We start from the raw sequence: 20,376 nt of genomic DNA on the forward strand, positions 1-20,376 counted from the left end.
TTGTCAGATCCTATGATACAACCTTACAAGTTTTAAAATAGACCTCCATATCTCGGCTGGAAAGATAGGGGGCGGGGCGTACGTGCCCGTGTAAAGCTCCCGGTCCAAATGTTTGTTTTGTTTCTTCGGTTTCTGCAGAGGGGAGTTGTTGGAGCGGTGGTCAGGCATCGTGATATGCTGGTTATGTTGGAAAATCTGGGATTGACTCAGTTGAGCGGAAGCAGGTGGCGGGTGGGTTGGACGGACTATATATAGCCTGTTCCGCCCACGTATAAGTATCCACCCTGGTAATCAATCACCTGTTGATAACAATGGTCAGAGCACCGTAATAAAAGTCAGTCCTCAACGGAAGTGGGCCACCATGAATGGCCTTCCTCGAGAAGTATCATCAAACAACCTTACTTGAAGATGGAAAGAAAGGGGGAAGACAAAGTCACTCGGAAACAAAACAAAGTGCTTTACTACCTAAGCCGAATTCCCCTATGGTATTTATTCCTGTCACTTAGAGTCCCAACCCTGTGGCTTTTCTTTCCTCGGATAATCAGATGCTCTTATTCACTGTCTTGGCAGGTGGAGTCCCTAGGAGTCTCGTGGGCTCTCCCCTGAAACCTGCCGTACCTACTCCCCAGCTCTCATTCAGGTCACCGGCTCATCTCTTCGGTCATACTGTCCCTACATAGCTAAGTTCTATTGTTGGCAAGATCTGATTATTGAGAGGAAATAAATCCCCTCTTCCCCTCCCCAAGTTCCTCCGCGAAAAGCCTGACACTTAGGGTTGCAGCCGACCGACCAGTTCCCGGCGCCGACAGTAACCGCAGCCGCGAGGTGTGACTCAACCCCCGGAGGCTCCCCTCTACCTGGAAACAGACAAAACCAAAAGAACATAACACTCTTATCCTTCCTAAATAACTCTAATTACACCAAATCTGACAGTCCCGACCATTGCTATCCGTGCATTGATTCATGCAATCCTGGCGAGCGATCAGATCGTCATCGTCACAGCGGACCGGGCAGGTCAAAGCGTACGCTTCGACACAGATATAGTAATTGTGCCCAATACACCAGGAACTGAACGACTGTGTCGATGTAGCGCTGGTTGTCGTCTTGGTCGACGTCTTCTCTGTTGTTGTGGAGGTGGTGGGCGCCGCCGTGACACCGACGGTGGTGCGACTACCCACGCACTCGGTGATGGTGTACCCGGCGACAACCATGACCGTCTCGGAGGCACACTCGAGGGTCATGCTATTGAGCTCGGTGAATTTATACGGGTAGGGGTTGTTGGCGTAGTCAATGGAGATTGTGGTCTTGGATCCCGCACACTCGGTGGTCGTTGTCCCATCGCTGGTCTTCACGGTCTCGGAGGCGCATGCGATCTTGTCGCCGAGGGAGTCGGTGAAGGTGTAGGGGTATTTGTTGGTCGAGGTGCTCGAGGGGAGCGCCGTGTATCCACAGGGATCGCTGCCAATCATGGTGGTTATGAGACCAGACGCCCCGGAGCAGGAACACCACAGGCCATCGGTGCCCGAGTCGGGGTCTTGAGCTTCCACGCACAGCGGAGTGGCCGTTGAGGTTGGGGCCAAGGTGATCGTGCACGCAGAGGCTTCTGTATCGTCAAGATCTCTCTTCAACACTGGGTCGGCGTCCTCGGTGAAGTCAAAGGTGAGTGGGGTCCCACAGACATTGGTCCCGGATCCGCTGGACAGCCCATAGTCGGATTTCAGCTTCTCGTAGCCCGTTTTCAGTGACGCTGCCTCTGTAAGGGCGTTTTCCATGCCGGAGTTGCCCGCAATCGTATCCAGGTAGCCGACCTCGACGTCCATGACTGACACAAGGGTATCTATCAGCGCTTCAACCGTGGTTGTTATCCCCGAGTAGGTATTCATGAAGGTCTTGAACTGGACGGCAAATTGGGTGGTCGTGCTGGTCGAGTACGTGTCTCCTAGATTGGCTGTGATCCAGTTGTCAAGAGCCAGCCTGAAGGATTGAATTAGCATCTGGCCCTGGTGACTCGGCCACTGAGGTGGAAGAACGGGGAACCAACATCTTGTTATAGATCCGAGCATTAGTGACCATCGTGTAGTCGTTGATGTCGGTGTCCGTAACCAGAATGCAAGAGGCAGTCATTTCCCAGAGCAACTCCATTTGATTGCGGAACTTGGTTCGCGCGCCTTGCGTTTTCGGGTCCTTGGGCTTTTCGTTGGCGCCATTATACCACGCCGTGTTGGCCTTGACCAGTCCGTTGCCAGTGGTCATCTTGGTGAAGGCCTTTCCGCTAAAGTCCATTTTGGAGATCTGTGTGCCAGCGGTTAGTCCATTACTCTCCATTCAAGCGTTGATTTCATAAAAAGTACCCTGGCTTTCATTCGATTGAGGGCCTGGCTGATGCCAATGAACTGGAAGTTGTCATCGGAGGCGATTGCATTGTAAATCTATACCAGTGAGCTTTGTGGTCGGTATTTCAGGAATGAAAACCTGGCCTCGGGGTCCTCCTTTTGCCGGCTCGGTCAAAGGTGATCAACTTACACTCTGCAGGCGATTTCCACACCCAAAGAAAATCTCATCCACCTGGTCGCAAGAAAATGGACTAGTGCTCTTGCCCGTGAACATCGTGGAGAAGAAGTCCTTCAGCCAACCCATCTCCCCTAGACTCTGATGTTAGCACCGCAGTACTAGATGACGCGGTCCAGGAAACTTACACGCATGGTCAAGAGTAGCCACGTATTGGAAGTCAGTAGAGAGATCTGCAATGGCAGCTTGCGTAACCTGCACCGCACACCCAGCCGCCGTGGTGGTATGATACCAACGCGGCATCGAAGTCTGAGTCCCCACAATCTCCCCAGCAAGCTCACTGTTGAACCAACTAATGCCGGGTGTGTACTCAGGTACGGTGACTGTGGTGCCGTCGGGGATCGCGCAAGCTCCCACCTTTGTGATTGTTTCTCGCTTGTTCTCTCGCTTGGCCAGGCCGCCATGAGCCTTCGGTGTTCCAGGTATCTTCGGGCCCGGGGTGATCATCGCGTCAGGAGGAGCGGTAATTGCTGCACCAGTCTCTCTGGGCAGATCACTGTCCATTCCACGACGCTTGAGGTCTATCGACGGCCAGGCAAACGTGGATTCATACAGCATGGGCCAGTCGTCTTCATAGGTGTCATCATCATCATTGTAGAGTGGGATAAAGTGCCAGGCACACGGAGCACAACCATCAAAGACATCCGCGTTGAGGTACAGGTCCGTTCCTGCGGTTACAACAGGACAGGCTGCGGTCGTGGCGGATGTGAATGTCTTCGTCGTGGCGGTCACCTCGCATCCGCTTACAGTATAGCACTGCGTCGAAGTACAGTCTGTGCTAGCGACGGCGGACTCGGTTGCGATCGTGCAGTACAGATCACAATTGGATGTAGTGGTTGTGGTGGCGCAGGTTGTTGTTGAAGACGAGTCATCGTCGTCAGGGTTGTCGCCGCCACCACCGCCGTCAGTTTCGATACCGAATGGGCAGGTAGGGCAGCTCGAATCGCAGAACAGTTTACCTGTGACAGAAAGGTCAGTTACGTTACCATCAGACCTAGGTATGGAGGATACTTACAGCCCGTACCACAGCCGGCACATCCTGATGTGGCCGTCGGACTGGCAGGTTTACCACTCTTCCAATGTGTCGTCTTGGTGTTGAGCTTTGTGTCGTGCGTGGTGGCTGTCGTGCTGGGATACACGACAGGCGTCAGGGTCGTGGTAACCGGAGGCAATGTTGTTCCGCTGATGACGGTTGTAGATCCTCCAAGAGTTTCGGTGACACCGGGTTCCGTGTAGGTGTAATCTCCCCAGATGAAGACTTCAGAGGTCTGAGTTGCGGTGGTTGTGGCGCTTGAGACTACGGTAGTGCCTCCAACGGTTCTGAAAAAGGTAAGTCACTAGTACTAACAAATCACGCGGATGGGAATCGGGACTTACGGAGTATACACCAGAGCGAACGGAGATGGCTCAACGGAGGAGGTCAAATAGATCGTGCCCGTGGTGCTGCTGTTAGGGAGATTGACACCCCACACAGGAATAGCTGTAGTTGGGATGGGGTCAATGGTAATGACAGTGGGGAACCAGTAACTGACGTGGGAGGTCAGTGCAGTGACATCTGCCCCGCTGGAGGCGGAGGTTGTTTCGGTCACAACGGTCGTGTAAGTGATCGTCGTTGTCCAAGCAGGAAAGGTGATGGTGGTTGTGGTGCTCAGCGGCTGGGGAGGCCAGATCAAGGAACAGCCCGGGATAGCTGTCACCGATGGTTCATCCTCGTCCCAGATTGACGGGTCGATGTAAACCTCGCATGCGGACCCCTCGGAAGATGAACCACTGGTGTCGATAAGGTCAATGGCCCAATCGGCAGTTCCCAGAAAGTTGTATTCTTCATACAACGTGAAGCGAGTCGCCTTGATATCATCGTCCATGTAGCCGGCCCACTGGGTCTCATTCCAGACCATAATGTTCGAGTTCGCTGAGTCGTCAATATATGTATATACTTCCATCTCCTCCGCGATGGCGGCAAGCTCAACATTGGAGATGTAACCGGCCGTGTCCGTGCAGGGACCAGGAACTGCCCCAGAATCAGGGCCCGTGAAAAAGCAGTCAGGCCCATAGCAGCCCGCCTCCACCATCTGAAATGATCGGGCATAGCTGGCCACTCCCACGGCGACCTGGTTTGACGCAACACCAGCCTTGGTGATCATGGATAGGGCGCTTAGAGTCTCGGTCAAATTCACATGGGACCGCAGACAGCTGCCATCCGGACAGCCGGGATCGGCATACGTGTTGTTATAATCCCACTGTCCGTGCAAGTCGTAGGCCATCAGCACGATGTAGTCGACAACTTCGCTAATTGCCATGATCGGAATGCCCTTCATGTACCAGTAGGACGAAGGTGCGGTGGTTGAGATGGTCTTGTTCGGGACATCGATCTCCATCTGGAGAGACAACTCCATGAGGAAGAGAAAGAAGTTCGTACCATCATCAGTACTGTCGGCAGGGATATCCGGAATATCGGGCTCCGCAGGATACTCCCAGTCCCAATCGATACCATCCAGGTCGTAGGTATCCAGGAAATCGATCGTGTTTGAGATCAGGGTCGCTCGGTTGTCGCTGCTTCCAACGGCCTCGCGGAAGATATCGTATGTGCCGACGTCGGTAGAGAAGCTCCATCCACCGACTGTCATGATGCGTTTGACCCCGTCCAGAAGAATGAAATCGTCCATCTGTGACTCAATCGACGAGATATTGTAAGAGAAATCAGCATTCAGGGTGGCAAAGGACATGTGAATGTGGGTGTATGCGCTGGTGTCAATATCGCTGATCATCGTCCGCATGCATACCCTATCAGTGTCGTATCCTTCAAAATATCCAATCTTGAACAGCTCAGTGGGTGCATCACCCAGGACAATCTCCGTACCACAATTTGAGATACAGCCGTTGGTGCCATTGGCCGCGGTACCTGGGGCTCCGGTTGTGGAGTTTGTCGGGGTACAGAACTCGGCCGTGATACCACACTGACCCCAGATGTCGCAGCAGGCATTTAGGGGACACTCGTTCAAGGTGCTAAGATCGGTTCCATGAGGCACTGTGGCAGTCCCGTTGACCTGTGGCCCGCAAACCGCATTGGAGATGACAGCGGGCATCGGGGGCCAACCCGAGCTGAGACAGATGTATTCACCAGCAAGGAGATCATCGCAGCCCATCCAGCCCCAGGTGTCATTGTTGTAGCTTTCAATCTCCGCAACGGTCAACGTGTATGTGGTGGCTAGTGCGTCACAGCTATCCCCCTTTTCGACGAGGTATGAGTAGCAATTGTCATCGGCATCGGGGGAGGGAGCATTATCAGGCAGAGTCCCCTCCGAGCAACATACATATTCGCCCACGGTCAAGGTCGAACACAGAGTGGAGCTCGGGTTGTAGGTAGTCAGCTCATCAGCAGTGATGCCACACTCTGTGGCAAGCGTGGCACATGAATCTCCGGACACCACCTGGACTGTGGTGCATGTGTCATCGCTAGTGCGGGCCCGCATATGGCGAGCCCAGAGGCTGCTGGAGTTTGTGCTATGTTGGGACAATGTCGGGACGGAATACGTCAAATTCACCCAGGGATTGCTCTCACTGACCGTGTTCACACAGCTATCGCTCCGCCATGTCTGGACTGCGGATTGTGTAGCAGAGAGATCTCCCGAAGAGCTTATCATAATCCCCAGGGAGTATCGAGCGCTACGCTCGTCACAGAGCTGAACCACCAAGGTACCTGGCGCACCATTCTGGTCAATGTACTCCATCAGAGTTACCAGAACGGTGGTGAGGATGTTTTGACTGTGGAGACTGGAGCCCGCGTACAAACCGACGGCAGTCTCCCCCGAGTAGGCAAAATTTATTGTCTCGTTGCAACGGTTTGGGATCAATGTTTCATAGGCTAGAAGCTCTCCCAGCGCTGCTACAGCGTCAGCAGCGTTGCCTACTGGGACGGTGGTGTTGTCTTGGGATATTTCCATCAGCGAAGTGACGGCCGTTGTGTTGCCAGGCACCGGGCAGGAAGAGTTCCCGGTGAGTCCCTCAAGGCTAGCGACCAGATCGGCACTGCAACCACGAATGCTGACATGGCCACTGGATTGATCCACGTCCGTATAGAGGGCAAAATCAAGAAGCATGGTGCTGTTACATCGAGACAGACGGCTGACACTGGAGTAGACCGGCCAGGCGGACGAGTCGGTCCCGAGATTCGTGCAGCTACCAGGACAAGGGTCGCGCAAGAATTCCCATGATCGAGAAGGAGTGAAATTACCGGCCAGGACTGCAGCCTTGAGGCTGTCCAGGTCGGTGGTGGATTGAGATGCGGGAGCTGAGCGAGTGCTGATGGGGTGTGTACTCAGATAGGCTTGGAGCGCTGCAGAGGCGTTCAGGCTATCTGCAACGGCACCCGATGCCATCAAGAGCAGGCCAGAAAAACCTGTCTTGATCATCATGCTGGGCAGCATTTTGGGATATGCCCTAAAAGAATGGGCAGCAGTCCCCAGAGGAATGAGTGACAAAGAACAAAAGAAAAATATGAAGAGAGGGAATCCTAGACCAAGGCCCAGGTACACATTTGCCCCTATCCAGGAAGAGGTCAGAAGTCGAAAGTAGGGAATGAATGTCGCTCGAAGGGAGGGGGAGTTCATGAGAGAGGGTCGATTTATCTACTCACTCTCTCCGACCAGGCCATTCGACCTTTGTTCCTATATCGTAGACCATATTGGGGCTCATACGAGCTCTGAAATTGATGTTGTATCGATAGCCCATACTGCCACGCTAATTAGAGGCGCTAGATCCTGTGGTCTGGCCGCTAGATGAATTGGCTACCTATGGGAATCATGGCCTAGTCTTCGACTTCGTATTCAGACGCCAGGTGATGTGGGGAGGGTTGCAGTAGACTTCAGGGCATCGGCTTTGCTAAATTTCATTGTGGTCTCTGGGAAACTAGTATATATGGGCGCTGGCCGGTTGAGATGGTCGCTGTCTAGGGGATATATTCAGACATAGAAAGTGGGCGGTAAGCAAAGCAGTGAATAGTGCGGCATTCACTGGATTTACGCATCAAACACAGCGATAAGGCTGAGGCAACTTTTCGAGAAACGGGACACTTTCCTTCGCCCGTCGGGGATCCTTTGTCGCATGATGGCCCACATGGCACTGCCAGCTAACGTCCGGACTAGAGAGGCCAAGTATCTGCCTCCAATTCTTTGGCAGTTTGACAGTGGCAACAATTAAATTCATAGTCACTTGTCCATATATTTCCTGTCTTGATGTTGTAGCCTGTCTTTATGTCCGCCCGGATGTTTGTTGGCCGTGCGTAGAGGAGTTGTATTTCCTTCAGTCCATGTGAGTCCTCCCTGGGCCTTCCCCCCAACACGAGTCAGATGATGTTCTCCTGAAAGACCCGGATCTATCCCCTGACTGAATTACGATCTTATCTCGTGGATCATTCGTTTCTTCAGCTTAATTTGCCGTGTTTGCCCCTGAGTCGTGAAGACCCTCCGATTGGGCCCTTCGGTTGGGCCCTTCGATTGAACTGAGCCAGACTCAGCCTCATCCACACGGATATCGTATTTCAAAATTCCCCTGGTGCCCTGGCGTTCCAATCCCGCCGTTCGATTGGCCTGCGTAAATGAGTGTTCACTGCCATCCGAGAAGGTGGGCATCCTGTGGATACTTGGCCCCCAAACACGGACCATGCTAAACCTATTTCAGGGCTTAAAGCCGGACTTTGCAACGGTCCTTCTGCCGAAAGGCAGGAGCCATGACCTGGTCTCCAGGTCGAGTGAACACGCATACCAAGCCAGCTCAGGGGCCTGCTTGGATCCTGGCGATCAATATCAGAACTCGATACCGGATATTGTATATCTACCATCTGAGCTGTCCGGTAGCTATATAAGGTAACTCAACGGACGGTGCCTCGATAGTTCCCGACCAAGAGACCGTTTCTATTCCACTGCCTCGCATTTCTTGATTGATATTTTCTTTTATGAATCATGGTTCGTACCTCAGTGGTGGCGAGCCTTCTGCTTGCTGGCAGTAACTTCGCCGCAGGTTACCTTGTTGATCCTCCGGGAACAGCGTTTCCCGGAGCGGACCCTGACTGCAGCGAATGGGTGGCGTACACCGACGGCCTCACCTGTGCAAAGATCGAAGAGGAGTACGGCATCTCAGAGCTCGAGTTTCTCAGTTGGGTGCGTAAATGCTCTTTGGTGGTTGGATATCATTCATCTGACATGCGACCAGAACCCTTATCTCGTATTGGTATACACCAGCTGTGATGTGGCAGCTGGGTTCGACTACTGCGTTGACGTCGACTTTTTGACTTGGGGCACCTCCACATCTTCCTCCTCGTCTTCCGTCTCTACCTCGTCTTCATTTGGCTCCGCTTCCTCCTCTACACTATCAACCTTGGTCACCACTACACTTGCAGCGTCGACTGTAACCACTGTGGTGTCGACGACCAGTTCGGGCGATGGAGTCACCACTCCATCAGCAATTCAAACCGGGATGACATCCACCTGCGACAAGTTCTATCTCGTTGCTTCTGGAGATAGTTGTTCCACGATTGCTGCTGACGCGGGTATCTCCCTTGCTGACTTCTATGCCTGGAACCCTGCGGTCGGCGATACTTGCGCCGACCTGTGGGCTGACGACTATGTCTGCATTGATGTCATTGGGTTTGTGGCTTCGACAACTGCCGCGGTAACTACCACCATTGCCATCTCAAGCACAACTACCAGTGCCGGAGATGGCATCACTACCCCTTCCCCCATCCAAACGGGTATGAGTTCCACGTGTGATAAATTCTATCTTGTTGAATCCGGGGACAGCTGTTCCACGATCGCCTCTGACGCTGGTATCTCACTGGCGGATTTCTATGCCTGGAATCCTGCCGTCGGCGATACCTGCGCTGACCTGTGGGCTGACGACTACGTTTGCATTGATGTGATTGGGTATGTCGCTTCGACCACCACCGTAGCATCTACAGCCACTACGACCTCTGCAGGGAATGGTATCACCACCCCCACCCCTTACGAGTCTGGAATGGTCGACGACTGTGACAAGTTCTACTTGGTGGCGTCGGGAGATAGCTGCTCCAGCATTGCCACAGCGGAGGATGTCACACAGGCGGAGATTGAGGAGTGGAATCCGACAGTGGGCAGCTCCTGTTCCTCGCTTTGGCTGGACTACTATATTTGCGTGGGGGTTTTGTAAACACGCGCTTCGGGACCTTTCTGGCCGATTGATCATACATCAATCTTGATACTTCGAGAACAAGCTGTTTTTTGAAATTCCTTTGCATGAGCTATTGATCCTAGGTCGATCTTGTAACCAAAATAGGATGGTAAACAATTTGAGAATACGGGCCTATTCTGCGGCAATCATCGGTCATATGCACGACACGCTATCTGTTTACTCTATTTTACCTCCTTCCCGCCACATCAATTTTAAGGTATACGTAATAGCCTCTTACTTCCAGGTACTATCAATCTGGAATACGAGCAAATCGACTGATAGAGGATCCTGTAAATTGCCTGATCAGCGCTAGCCAGGGCCGGGGCCTGATCCATGCGGTTGGTTTCAGGTTTCGGTGGCCGGCGGGGCAATAGCGTGCAGAAGTCTTCAACAATCCTTCCCCCCACCAAGAGGTGAGCATGCCATCCCCGGTCCATTAAAGGGTTTCCTGTCAGGGAAGATCCCCCGGCTGACAGACAACAAAGGCCTCAAAGCCTGATCTTGTTCTTATCGCCGAGTTTTTCTCGGAGGCCCCTGGGCCCCCTGGTAGCGGGTACTAGCCCACTTCGGGCAAAGTGGGCGAGAATCAGCTGGTTTGACATGGCGGAGGAAATTAAGGAGGGTCTGCAACTTAACAACGATATTAATATTCGTGACTTCGATTTTCCCCGAGACGAGGGTTTTTTTTGCCCTCCTCTTCGTTCTTTTCTCATGCTTTCGGAGGGACGAAAGGATGACTTCGTATTGAAAAATCTTTTGACCATTATTCCCCCAGTATCTCAACAGGTGGTTTTGGAACGTATGACATGCCCCATCTCATCATTCCATGGGTTTCTATCAATCTATCGCTGGCGATTTGATGTCTGAGGTGATGTACGTGATTGTTCAAGCATTTTTCGGGCTGAAGGTATTCGGCTCGAGGAAAGTTCTACGTTCCGAGCCGTCGGATGTCCCTGCGCCTCCTTTGCCCCGTTATCCCTCAGTCATTTCCACACTGCACGCAGTTTCCCTCGAGGGGTTTTTGCATCGTTGACAGATTTAGCGGCTACTTTTTATATTCGAATTTGAGTCGTTTGGGGATTGCATAAAATATGGCTTTTAAAATGAATGTAGTTGTTTTGCCCAAACCCATGTCGCTGTCAAGCTATATATTCCCTCCCGGGTGATCCTTTTCGGGGAGGCCTTTTCGCACTCCAGCAGTCACCAAATAGCAGGAATGAATGATTGATCTATTTTGCTTGGATAGAACAATAATGAACCAAGTAGCGTGAATGTACTGTACAGTATTGAAGGATATAATTACCTAGGGAATAGTCTTTCCTAGGCACCTGCAAGTGACGATATACTGTCGCAGCACCCGCAGCCTGGAAGACGTGCTTTCCTTCTATCCGATATGAAATTGGGCGAGGGTGTGAGATAGAAATGACAACATACTCACCTCTCAACAAGATGTCCAAGGATTGTGAAACCACGTATGACTCGGCTTGGAGGAGACTTTGAGCGAAGATCGGGAATAGAAAGCTCCATGGCCAGTGAAAGGTACTGGTATTCAATTAAACCTGTGTTACCAGGGGATAGCTTTTGGTCCTGGGAAACCTTCAAATCAAACGTGAATATAGAGATTTATTCACTCCAGTCTCCTGGTGCCAGAGTTTTCTTCCCCCCTCTCCCCTCTCCACTTCCTTTTCTCCTTCCTCCTTCCTTCCTTCCTCCCTTCATCACCCACAGCCCCACCTGTCAGCCACCGTTAAGGAGGACAGTCTGAATACCAAGTGCTTGATATTACTCCCTCGTGTTCAGCATTAATTACCTCCATTTAATCATGTCAACGGACAATCAACACGAAGTCGCAAGCCCCAAGGACCTCGACATCAGCGAATGGCTCGAGTCCATGGATATCAACCGCCTTCCTTCAAACATGATCAACAGCAACCAACATGAAGTCGCGAGCGTTGAAGAGTTCAATATTGGAGAACGAGTCGCGTCCATGAACATCAACGGCCATCCTCCTGTGAGTATGACTACCAGCAACGAATACGAAAATGCCAACCACGAGGATTTCGATGTCGGAGAACCGTTTGAGTCCATGGACATCAACCACATTACTTTGGGTATGGGCACTCTAAATCACGACGAAAGTTTGCTCCTCCAGGACCTCAATCTAGAGAATTACTGGCTCCTGCCCACAGACATAAACAGCTTTCCTCCAAGCATGAGTATCGAGAACAATCACGCGAACGCAAACGCAAACGTCGAAGGCTCCGACCTAGGAGAGTGGCTTCAGTCCGAGGAGCTGGACCACGCTCTGTCAAACATGACCACCGGTAACCCGTATGAAAATGCAAACCTCGAAGACCTGGATATCGGGGATTGGGTCGAACACTTGAGGGTTACAGCCTTGACTCTGGACGGACATGCCTTCGTGGTCGACCGTGGCATTCCTCAAAGTGTGATCGACGAATTGTTCCAGCTCTTCTACCGTGAGACTCCTGTCAAGTACGAGGAGATTCCCGAGCACCTTAAGGCCTATGAAGTCTCAGTGGGAAGTATCGAAAGACACCAGAATTTGTGGAATGTACTCAGTGCTTAGGGAAATGGTCAGAGCATTTCTTTATTGATCTCTGAGGGTCTTGCCTGTGCCATCCGCAGTGATAAGGGCTCTAGAAACATATTTGTATCTAGCAGTATGGAGGATACGGGCCATGAAACGGGATGATATTGACACTGCTGTCTTTACCTGACATTGCATGATGCGAGACCGACTATTGGCTTATGTGTTCGATCTTCAATGTGCGCTGAGACAAGCAAAAATCCTCAAGGGCCAGAATTTGAAAGCGCAAGAAATGCGAACGAAATCCCGGAATTGAATGGACATAATTTGGCAGTGAGCAGCCTGGTATGTGCAGTGCTTCACGAAGTGGCTCTACATTTCATTCGTCACTTGTTTGGAACTTTCTTTTTGGTCGTTGGACTTTTTCTAGCTACACTTTTTGGCCCATGCATCCTGTTCGCCAGACATCAAGGGCTAGACTGTCTTATTCCCCACCTAGAATCTGTATCAGGCTTTCGTTGGCAGTCAGGGATATGTTTAGCAGATACGCTGTTGCGATACACTATGGCAAAGACATTTGTAATCAGACCAATAAATCAGCCTCATCAAATATCATCATTAGTTTAGAACCGTAATCTCACTTCTGCTCTCCCAAGAAAATTGGCCCCAACCTTCCAACCTTACACTCATCCAAAACTATCACCATATGCCAGCCACTCGTAGTTCGAGGAGTCAAACACAACTCTAGATCCTTTTGAAGGACCATAGATTCGCATACGGCACCAGCATGTCGTTTCTAGTCGGTGTCTTCCCAGCGCCCCGAAGCTCACGGCATACCTGCCGAAATCCAGACTCACCGGCGACATTGACCATGGCGCTTGAATACCGTCCCAGCAAGGTCTTCCTGCCTTTTTCGGGCCCTATAACAGAGTCATGACCGATACTTTGGATACTTTGACCATTTCCCACGCAAAGATTCAATCAGTAGTGGAGTGTACTTGCCATGGATGATGTAGCAGGGTATCATTTGTTAGGTCGGGGCACCGGTACAGCACCTTTTCGACTGGTTTAGATAGGTGACTTCGTCCAGATAGATGTCTATCTTGGATCAGATCTAGATCCCTTCCCGCTGTTGCAATAAGTACTCCCACACGGACGTTGTCGTAGCATCCGTCTCTCAATTGATTCAAGGTAGCCAATTGTTCGTCTGCGATAACAGCCATGCATCAAGCGAAGGAATCTGCCCAGAACCTTGGTTCATGTCATGTTGCATCTTGGATTGTAGGACTTTGGGACGATAGATACGTACGTCAGGGCAGCGAGTGTCCGTGCGTTGATAAGAGCCGAGGTTGTAGGGTTACATGTGGCATCGCATGTGCCAAGACGCGGACAACTGGTTCAATGCCACCCAACGCCCGGTTGAGTACCGTTGGGAAATGTGTTTTTTTTTTCTTCCTGACTCTCGGCCCAGTTAAGGATGAAGGAGCGAGAAAATGGCGCGGTGAGCGAGAGCTGAGAAGGTGGGTTGTAGAGAGAGAGGCGCTACAGCCACACCGGCCTCGACAACTCCACGCCATTAAGCCACACTAACAAATCCGTCATAACATGATTAAAAGATGTACGCGCCGATCGCGCGTCTTGAGGGCGTGCTCAGCGCGACAGACTCTACACAGTACACATCCAGTCGGTCTGACTTTACGCGCGGTACGCGTAGAGGTGCTAGCAGTCTAAAATCAGAGGCAGAATGCAGCAAGTCACGTGATCCAGGCAGCCAGTGGTGCTAGACGATGGGATTTAGTAGCGCGACTTTTGCAGGTTCAGAGGGGGTGCTTTCTGTTATGACATTTTTATTTTACCTTTATTGATTAAAATTTAAAATTCATTTTTTTTTAATCTTTAAAGAGCTTAATTACATTTTTTTTTCTAATTTTTACAAAGAACCATTCATTCCTAGATCTTTGCAGGCAACTTCCACACGCCTTTGAATAAGAGATCGTCAGAAGGATGCAGCTGTTGGCGCCGGCATCAGCACTAGGACGCCTATCCCCGGATATCTGACTGGCCGATTGCCACTCATGTGGAGATGACTGGAGTTCAGTTTCCACGAATCCTGTGCCGCGCTACTGACGGGTGGATGCCTTAGCGGCCGAGTAGCAAACCCCGACTTTATGAGGTGATCATTCTTTGCGCGTCCTGTGGATGACATCGCGTTTCCTGAGCCTGAGCCTGGGTAACAGCTATAAAATATTCTGTTCTGTTCACGCTCGCGCGATGGAATCTCTTCCATCGTTCAACTCGGGAAAATCTCCTCATTATTGGATTCTCCTTGGCCACGATTTCCCCGACTCCGACAATGGAGCAGGTAACAGACTCGCCCTCCTCGATGCATGAGACCGAAAAGGGGCTGCATGAGGCGACTTCGCTGTCAAATGTCAGCCATGGCATGCAGAAACTCCCCCCAATGGACCGCGGGGTGGATGCCTGGCTTTTCCTCGCTGCGTGCTTCGTCATGGAGGCTCTCGTCTGGGGATTTGCATTCACCTATGGCATTTTCCAAGCATACTACACCCAGCTACCCGAATTCAGCAGCTCGGGGAATATCGCCCTCGTCGGAACCTGCGCCATGGTAAGAACATCGAATATTCCCGGTCGCTCAAATCTATAAATCACCCGATCTAACCCCCCCCCAGGGAATAATGTATCTCGACCTGCCGTTTGTGTTCGCCGCATACCGACAATGGCCCCAGTACCAACGCCGGGGCTGCGGTGCCGGCGTGCTCGTGATGTGTCTGGCCCTCGGGCTCAGCTCCCTCTCCACAAACGTCACCCACCTCATCGTTACTCAAGGCGTCTGCTACGCCGTGGGCGGTAGCATCGCTTACTCCCCTTGCATCCTCCTCATGGAAGACTGGTTCGACAAGCGCAAGGGCCTCGCCTTCGGCGTCATGTGGGCCGGAACCGGACTCGGCGGCGTCGTCCTCCCCATCGTCATGGAGCAACTCCTCAACCGATATGGGTTCCGGACTGCCTTGCGCGCCTTCGCCATCGCGCTCTTTCTCCTCGCCGCGCCGCTGGTCTACTTCGTCAAACCGCGCGTGCCGGTCGCAAAAAACCGGGTTAGCCCTCCACCTCCCAACCTTCGGTTCATACTCTCCTCGACATTTGTCCTCTTCGAGCTGTGCAACATCGTCGAGGCCCTCGGGTTCTTCCTCCCCTCCCTCTACCTCCCCACCTACGCCGGCATGATCGGTGCCTCGAAAAGTCTGCAAGCGCTAACCGTCATCCTCTTCAACTTCGCCTCCGTCGTCGGCTGTGTGCTGATGGGCGCCATCGTCGACAGGCTTGACGTCACCGTCTGCATCCTCGTCTCAACCGTCGGTTCCACCGTCGGCGTCTTCCTCATCTGGGGCTTCTCCGTGTCTCTCGCCCCCCTGTTCATCTTCGCCATCGTATACGGTCTCTTCGCGGGGTCCTACACAAGCACCTGGCCGGGTATTATGCGCGATGTTGTCCGCAAGAAGGCCTCCGCAGAATCGAGCATGGTCTTTGCGTGTCTTGCCGCGGGGAGGGGCGTCGGGAGTATCGTTTCCGGGCCCCTTAGCGAGGCTCTTATCAAGGGGATGCCGTGGGAGGGGAAACCCGGGTATGGATACGGGAGTGGATATGGCACTTTGATTGTTTTTAAGGGCGTCACGGGCGTGGTTGGGGGTGGGAGCTATATCGCGAGGTCTTTGAAGTGGTTGTAGATTTTGACTGTCTTGGAGACATGAGGGGGCGAAAAAAGTGCTTTATTTTGGGTTCGGGGAATTGTTGAAATAGGTACGGGCGCTATTCTTTTCTTTCACATCTATGAGCGGACGCGAAGCCTGCTTGTCCTTCACTTTCCTGCGATCGCATGTGACAGGAAATCTGCAGAGAGCTTAGATAGTAGGTACTTATAGAGTTTAATACAGCCTGGCTGTTTCCGGCTCGAGGCAAAGGGTAAGTCTTGTACCTAAAAAGCAAGAGTCTCGGGAGTGCGATCATCGGAATGTGAGATTTTAGCGTGGAGCCACCTTTTCCCCGCATGTAGCAAGTATTCATATAACCACTGTTTTCTCGCATGCGAGTGTAGTACAGTACTTTACTCAACGATATTATTCGTTCATTCACGGGTTATTTTTGTCCATCGATGTTTGTGTGGGCAATCTACTGAGTAGGAGCTAATTGGATATCAGGACACATTTGACATGTCCGATATGCACGCCTACTGCAAGTACTAGTCGCGAGCGGGATGCTGACAGCAGATCCCTTACGTGGCTCCTGTCTCCCCGACCCTGCAGTCAATCCTTCTGTTTCCCTTCGGGCCTAAATTCTAGTCGAATATTTAGTTTCGCGCGTTATTCACTAGCGATCCTTGAACACATGATCTACCTAAGACAAATACATAGTAGGTAAATAAGAGGAGTACGTAACAATCTCATTCCACTGAATCTATACTAAGCGGACAAAGCCGGACAAATTCTCTGATTGCTAGTAGAAGGGGGTATCGGCCACTAGACACAGGAGAAAACACATCATAACAGCCGACAGCTACCTCGAGCCATCGGACAAAACGGATCATATCGCATGACAAACAGATCTACCGTGGGCTGGAAGGAAGCCTTCGACAATTGGGTATCGGGGTATAACATCTACTCCTGCTTCTCAACGCTCTCGCCGCTGCTCATGGCGACCTCGGCCTTCTCGGCCTCCGACACGACGTGATGATCCGGCGTGTCCAGACCCAGATCCTGCTGCATCTGGGCGATCTGCTCGGGGCTGAGCTTGGGCAGCTCGTTCGCGACCTGGTACGGCCACTTCTTCTCGATGTGGGCCTTGGCGAAGATGATGTCCACCTCCTCGAGTTCGCGGCCCGCGGTCTCGGCATAGAAGAACCAGGCGAACGGGATGCCGATGAAGTTGACCAGCGCGAAGAAGAGGTAGATGCCCCATTTGCTGGTGTCCGAGAACACGGGCGTGAACATCACCACGGCGAAGTTGGTGATCCAGTTCGTGCAGGTCGAGGCTGACGCAGCCATGGTACGGGTGCGGAGAGGGTTGATTTCGGGAGGGTAGATCCACGGCAGCGGGAGGGTCGTGAACGCAAAGAAGCAGATGAACAGGAAAATTCCGACCACCGCACCCTTGGAGTTCTGCGAGTTTTCGTCGATCAGGCATGCCATGGTAATGATGAAACTGAGACCCTGGCCCGCGAACCCGATCAGGAACAGGTTGCGGCGACCGACCTTCTCGATCATGAAGAAGGAGGGAATGGTTGACAGGGCGTAGACAGTGGCGAAGACACCACCCAGGATCAAGGGCAGTTTGCCCGTCATGCCCAGGTTCTGCTCGAACAGCAGGGTCGAGTAGTAGATGGCGGCGTTGCAGCCGGTGAACTGCTGGAAGAACTGACCAGAGCAACCGATCATCATGCGCTGGAACTCTTGGGTCTTGCCGAAGGTAAAGAGAGTCTTCCAGTTACCCTTGGCGCCCTGCATGGCCTTGAGATCGGCCTTCATGAGGTTAAAGTCCGTAAGCACATCGTCAGCATCGGGGGAACTGTCGTTAAGGGCTGCCAGAACTTCCAATGCCTCCTGGTCGTGTCCCCGTATGAGGAACCATCGCGGCGACTCGGGAAGCATCAGAGCGCCGATGGTCACACAGATCGCGAAGACAATCTGGAATGCGACGGGGAAGCGCCATTGGACCGAGTTGTTCACGTAGGAGAGACCGAAATCGATCCAGTAGGCGATGAAAGTGCCCACGGCGATGATGGCACCCTCGAAGCAGACGAGGAAACCACGGTTGTGGGAGCGTGAGCATTCTGACTGCCAGACGGGGATGGTGGCCGTGTCCATGCCGTTTCCGATACCCGAGATGACACGACCGATAACAAACTGGCCCAGACCCCAATGGGAACCAAACGCAGCGGTGGAAATCACTGTACCAAGAACCATTAGGAGACCACCGGCGACCAGCAACGGGGTCCGGCCAATACGTTCGCCGTAGATGAGCGTGAAGATGGCACCGAAGAAACAACCCAGCTCGTAACAAGCCGTGACAGCACCGCGAAGAACCGAGACATGGGCGGAGTAGGAGCTCTCGGTGTATCCAGCTGGGACGGGGCCACTGGTAGAGAGAGCGGGAAACTCCTTGACGAACTCAGTACCGTTGATGATGCCGGACATCAAGCCCTGATCGTAACCGAAGAGCGAGAAGCCGACAACGGAGGTGAGGGTGATGGCAAAATGGAGGCGCTTGCCCCGCAAGCCGGAGGTTTTTGTCCACATGTTGCAGGAGGGTGATCTGTGCCTCTGTAGGATGGACTGGAGGGAAGAAGAACCAAAGACACGCGGTGCAACGTGGGGAAGACGGCCCTACTTTATGGACTTTTGCGGGAGTTAGGGCCTCCCCCACGTGTAGCCGCGCCAAGAACAGTCGGGTTGGAGATGGCATCATCGGCGCGGTGCCGTAGGCAAGTCGCGCGAGGCGCCGAGAGGGCCAAGGACCTAGCGGCTGAGGTTTTGTGGTTGGCCCGGACCTCAGTGTCTGAGCCTTGCTACGTGTGGATGGTACGCCGAAGTGCCAAGCGCTCACAAGCACTCGCTTGGACGGCCACTGGACGCCTCCCATGTCAGAGACTCTCAGAGACTCTAAGACCGCGAGACTCTGCGCTGGCTCAGCGAGTCAGAGACCCGGTCAGCCTTGAGCCGTGCGGGTGGAGCGCCCCCGGGAGTGGGCCAGGGGATCGTCCGTCTGCCTGCCGCAAACGGCATCTCATGCGACCCTAGGCTCTCCCCACGGGGATTTCCCGGGGGCTTTTGGATCAGGGTCCGAGGGTCCAAGTCGCAGTAGTGTATCTGGTTGCCCGCCTTGTTGCTGCTTTGCAAACCCCATCCCCATCCACCGCCCGTTACTCTCTTCCCCCGCCGCTGACGCGCTTTTGCGGCTAGGGCCGACAAATTACAGCCTGATCTCCTCCACATCGTCCAACAACCACTCGCATGAGTTACCCTTTTTTTTCTATACGGCCCCCGATTCCCGTGCCATCCCCGTCCGACCCCCGGTTAGTGGTTTTATTGTCGGAGGCCGCGCGCGAAATTAACCTCCACCCCTTACTAAGCCGCGTGGCCTTCCCCGTAGTATCTTCCCGAGGCCCTTGCGTGCCAGGTGCCTGTCTCATGGCAAGAGGACCACATGCCACATGTCACCCTGCTTTCGAACTGTTATGCTGGCTCGCGAGGCAGTGCTTAGTCTACCCTCCTTGCCTTGCTCGCGATGCACCCAGCTCCAGAGACACGCGACGGAACGCCTCCTCCGCTTGCCGCCGCAACTCTGGCGGGCAGCACGTCCATCGTCGTGTCAGCAGGTGGGATCGGTTCCTTGGCAAAGATCCATCAAGCCGTCTTGGCCGCGTCATCGTCGCTGTGCCCAAGCCTCTTCTCTGTGTGCGTCCCTTTCAACCCCTCATGCTCAACGAGGGTTCCGTGCCCTAACTGCAGGCTTCCCGCGTCGAACCTATCACCCCAAATCCCCGACTGGAGGATATCGTGTCCCCAGTCCGTGAGACCTCTTCGGCTCCGTAGGGCTTTCTGATGTCGCGCAGTGACGGGATCGTTGGACAGACGGGAAAACTTGGAAAAGGATCACACTGCTTGGTGCAGGTGATTTCTGTGAGAGAGTGACTTTGGTATCTTCTTCGCCTCGGACGGCGGGATTGGCTCGGAGTGGTATGGTTCCTCTCCCTGCTCTCACCCCCTCACCTTAGTCTCTAGGATCCTTGGCCATGAAGGTCGTGCCCCCACTTACCCTAACGATGGAGCTATTGCTATTGACTCACTTAGGAATAGCATCGGAAGTGCGGGCCTTCGGCAAATTAACCGCGAAGATTATGCGAGAAGCCCTGTTCCCCACCCCTGGAGATGTAGATACAAGAAGAAACTATAGCGAGATTCGAACGAGTAAGGTCACCAAACCATGTTGATGTGTATAGGGCTCACGCTACCAGAGTGTTCGGATGAAGGTCTTTGATT

At 52.9% G+C, this 20,376-nt stretch overlaps 6 protein-coding genes across 6 annotated transcripts; 4 read left to right on the top strand and 2 right to left on the bottom strand.

The window, feature by feature from the left end:
• Positions 1-2,655: 2,655 nt before the first annotated feature.
• Positions 2,656-6,947, bottom strand: BO70DRAFT_373307 (glycoside hydrolase; the record flags this gene model as incomplete). The annotated part of the gene is made up of 5 exons (XM_025544906.1): positions 2,656-3,310; positions 3,434-3,527; positions 3,584-3,888; positions 3,946-6,072; positions 6,103-6,947. The coding sequence occupies 5 exons, from the start codon at positions 6,945-6,947 to the stop codon at positions 2,656-2,658; spliced, it is 4,026 nt and encodes a 1,341-aa protein (XP_025396654.1).
• A 1,581-nt stretch (positions 6,948-8,528) lies between these two features.
• On the top strand, positions 8,529-9,850 carry BO70DRAFT_413661 (uncharacterized protein; the record flags this gene model as incomplete). The annotated part of the gene is made up of 3 exons (XM_025547333.1): positions 8,529-8,726; positions 8,779-8,903; positions 9,000-9,850. 3 exons carry the CDS (start codon positions 8,529-8,531, stop codon positions 9,748-9,750), a joined length of 1,074 nt encoding a protein of 357 aa, XP_025396655.1. The 3' UTR covers positions 9,751-9,850.
• Positions 9,851-11,593: 1,743 nt separating this feature from the next.
• BO70DRAFT_355048 (uncharacterized protein) lies at positions 11,594-12,361 on the top strand (the record flags this gene model as incomplete). The annotated part of the gene is made up of 1 exon (XM_025541893.1): positions 11,594-12,361. One exon carries the CDS (start codon positions 11,594-11,596, stop codon positions 12,359-12,361), a length of 768 nt encoding a protein of 255 aa, XP_025396656.1.
• A 2,220-nt stretch (positions 12,362-14,581) lies between these two features.
• BO70DRAFT_364762 (putative MFS monocarboxylate transporter) lies at positions 14,582-16,241 on the top strand. Its single transcript, XM_025543891.1, has 2 exons — positions 14,582-14,948; positions 15,013-16,241. The coding sequence occupies exons 1-2, from the start codon at positions 14,784-14,786 to the stop codon at positions 16,066-16,068; spliced, it is 1,221 nt and encodes a 406-aa protein (XP_025396657.1). The 5' UTR covers positions 14,582-14,783; the 3' UTR covers positions 16,069-16,241.
• A 514-nt stretch (positions 16,242-16,755) lies between these two features.
• mfsA (glucose-inactivated glycerol proton symporter STL1) lies at positions 16,756-18,680 on the bottom strand. Its single transcript, XM_025543892.1, has one exon. It carries the CDS (start codon positions 18,631-18,633, stop codon positions 16,996-16,998), a length of 1,638 nt encoding a protein of 545 aa, XP_025396658.1. The 5' UTR covers positions 18,634-18,680; the 3' UTR covers positions 16,756-16,995.
• A 594-nt stretch (positions 18,681-19,274) lies between these two features.
• BO70DRAFT_114229 (uncharacterized protein) lies at positions 19,275-20,134 on the top strand. Its single transcript, XM_025537904.1, has one exon. The coding sequence runs from the start codon at positions 19,348-19,350 to the stop codon at positions 19,837-19,839; it is 492 nt and encodes a 163-aa protein (XP_025396659.1). The 5' UTR covers positions 19,275-19,347; the 3' UTR covers positions 19,840-20,134.
• Positions 20,135-20,376: the final 242 nt, after the last annotated feature.

The sequence above is a fragment of the Aspergillus heteromorphus genome (genome assembly GCF_003184545.1).
Source record: "Aspergillus heteromorphus CBS 117.55 chromosome Unknown BO70scaffold_25, whole genome shotgun sequence".
Classification (NCBI taxonomy): Eukaryota; Fungi; Ascomycota; class Eurotiomycetes; order Eurotiales; family Aspergillaceae; genus Aspergillus; species Aspergillus heteromorphus.

Excerpts from the sequence above, each read along its gene's own strand:
- mfsA (XM_025543892.1), bottom strand. The coding sequence starts at position 18,633 with ATGTGGACAAAAACCTCCGGCTTGCGGGGCAAGCGCCTCCATTTTGCC.
- BO70DRAFT_364762 (XM_025543891.1), top strand. The coding sequence starts at position 14,784 with ATGGACCGCGGGGTGGATGCCTGGCTTTTCCTCGCTGCGTGCTTCGTC. Across the intron at positions 14,949-15,012 it reads TCGTCGGAACCTGCGCCATG|GGAATAATGTATCTCGACCT; the intron begins GTAAGAACATCG and ends ACCCCCCCCCAG.
- BO70DRAFT_114229 (XM_025537904.1), top strand. The coding sequence starts at position 19,348 with ATGAGTTACCCTTTTTTTTCTATACGGCCCCCGATTCCCGTGCCATCC.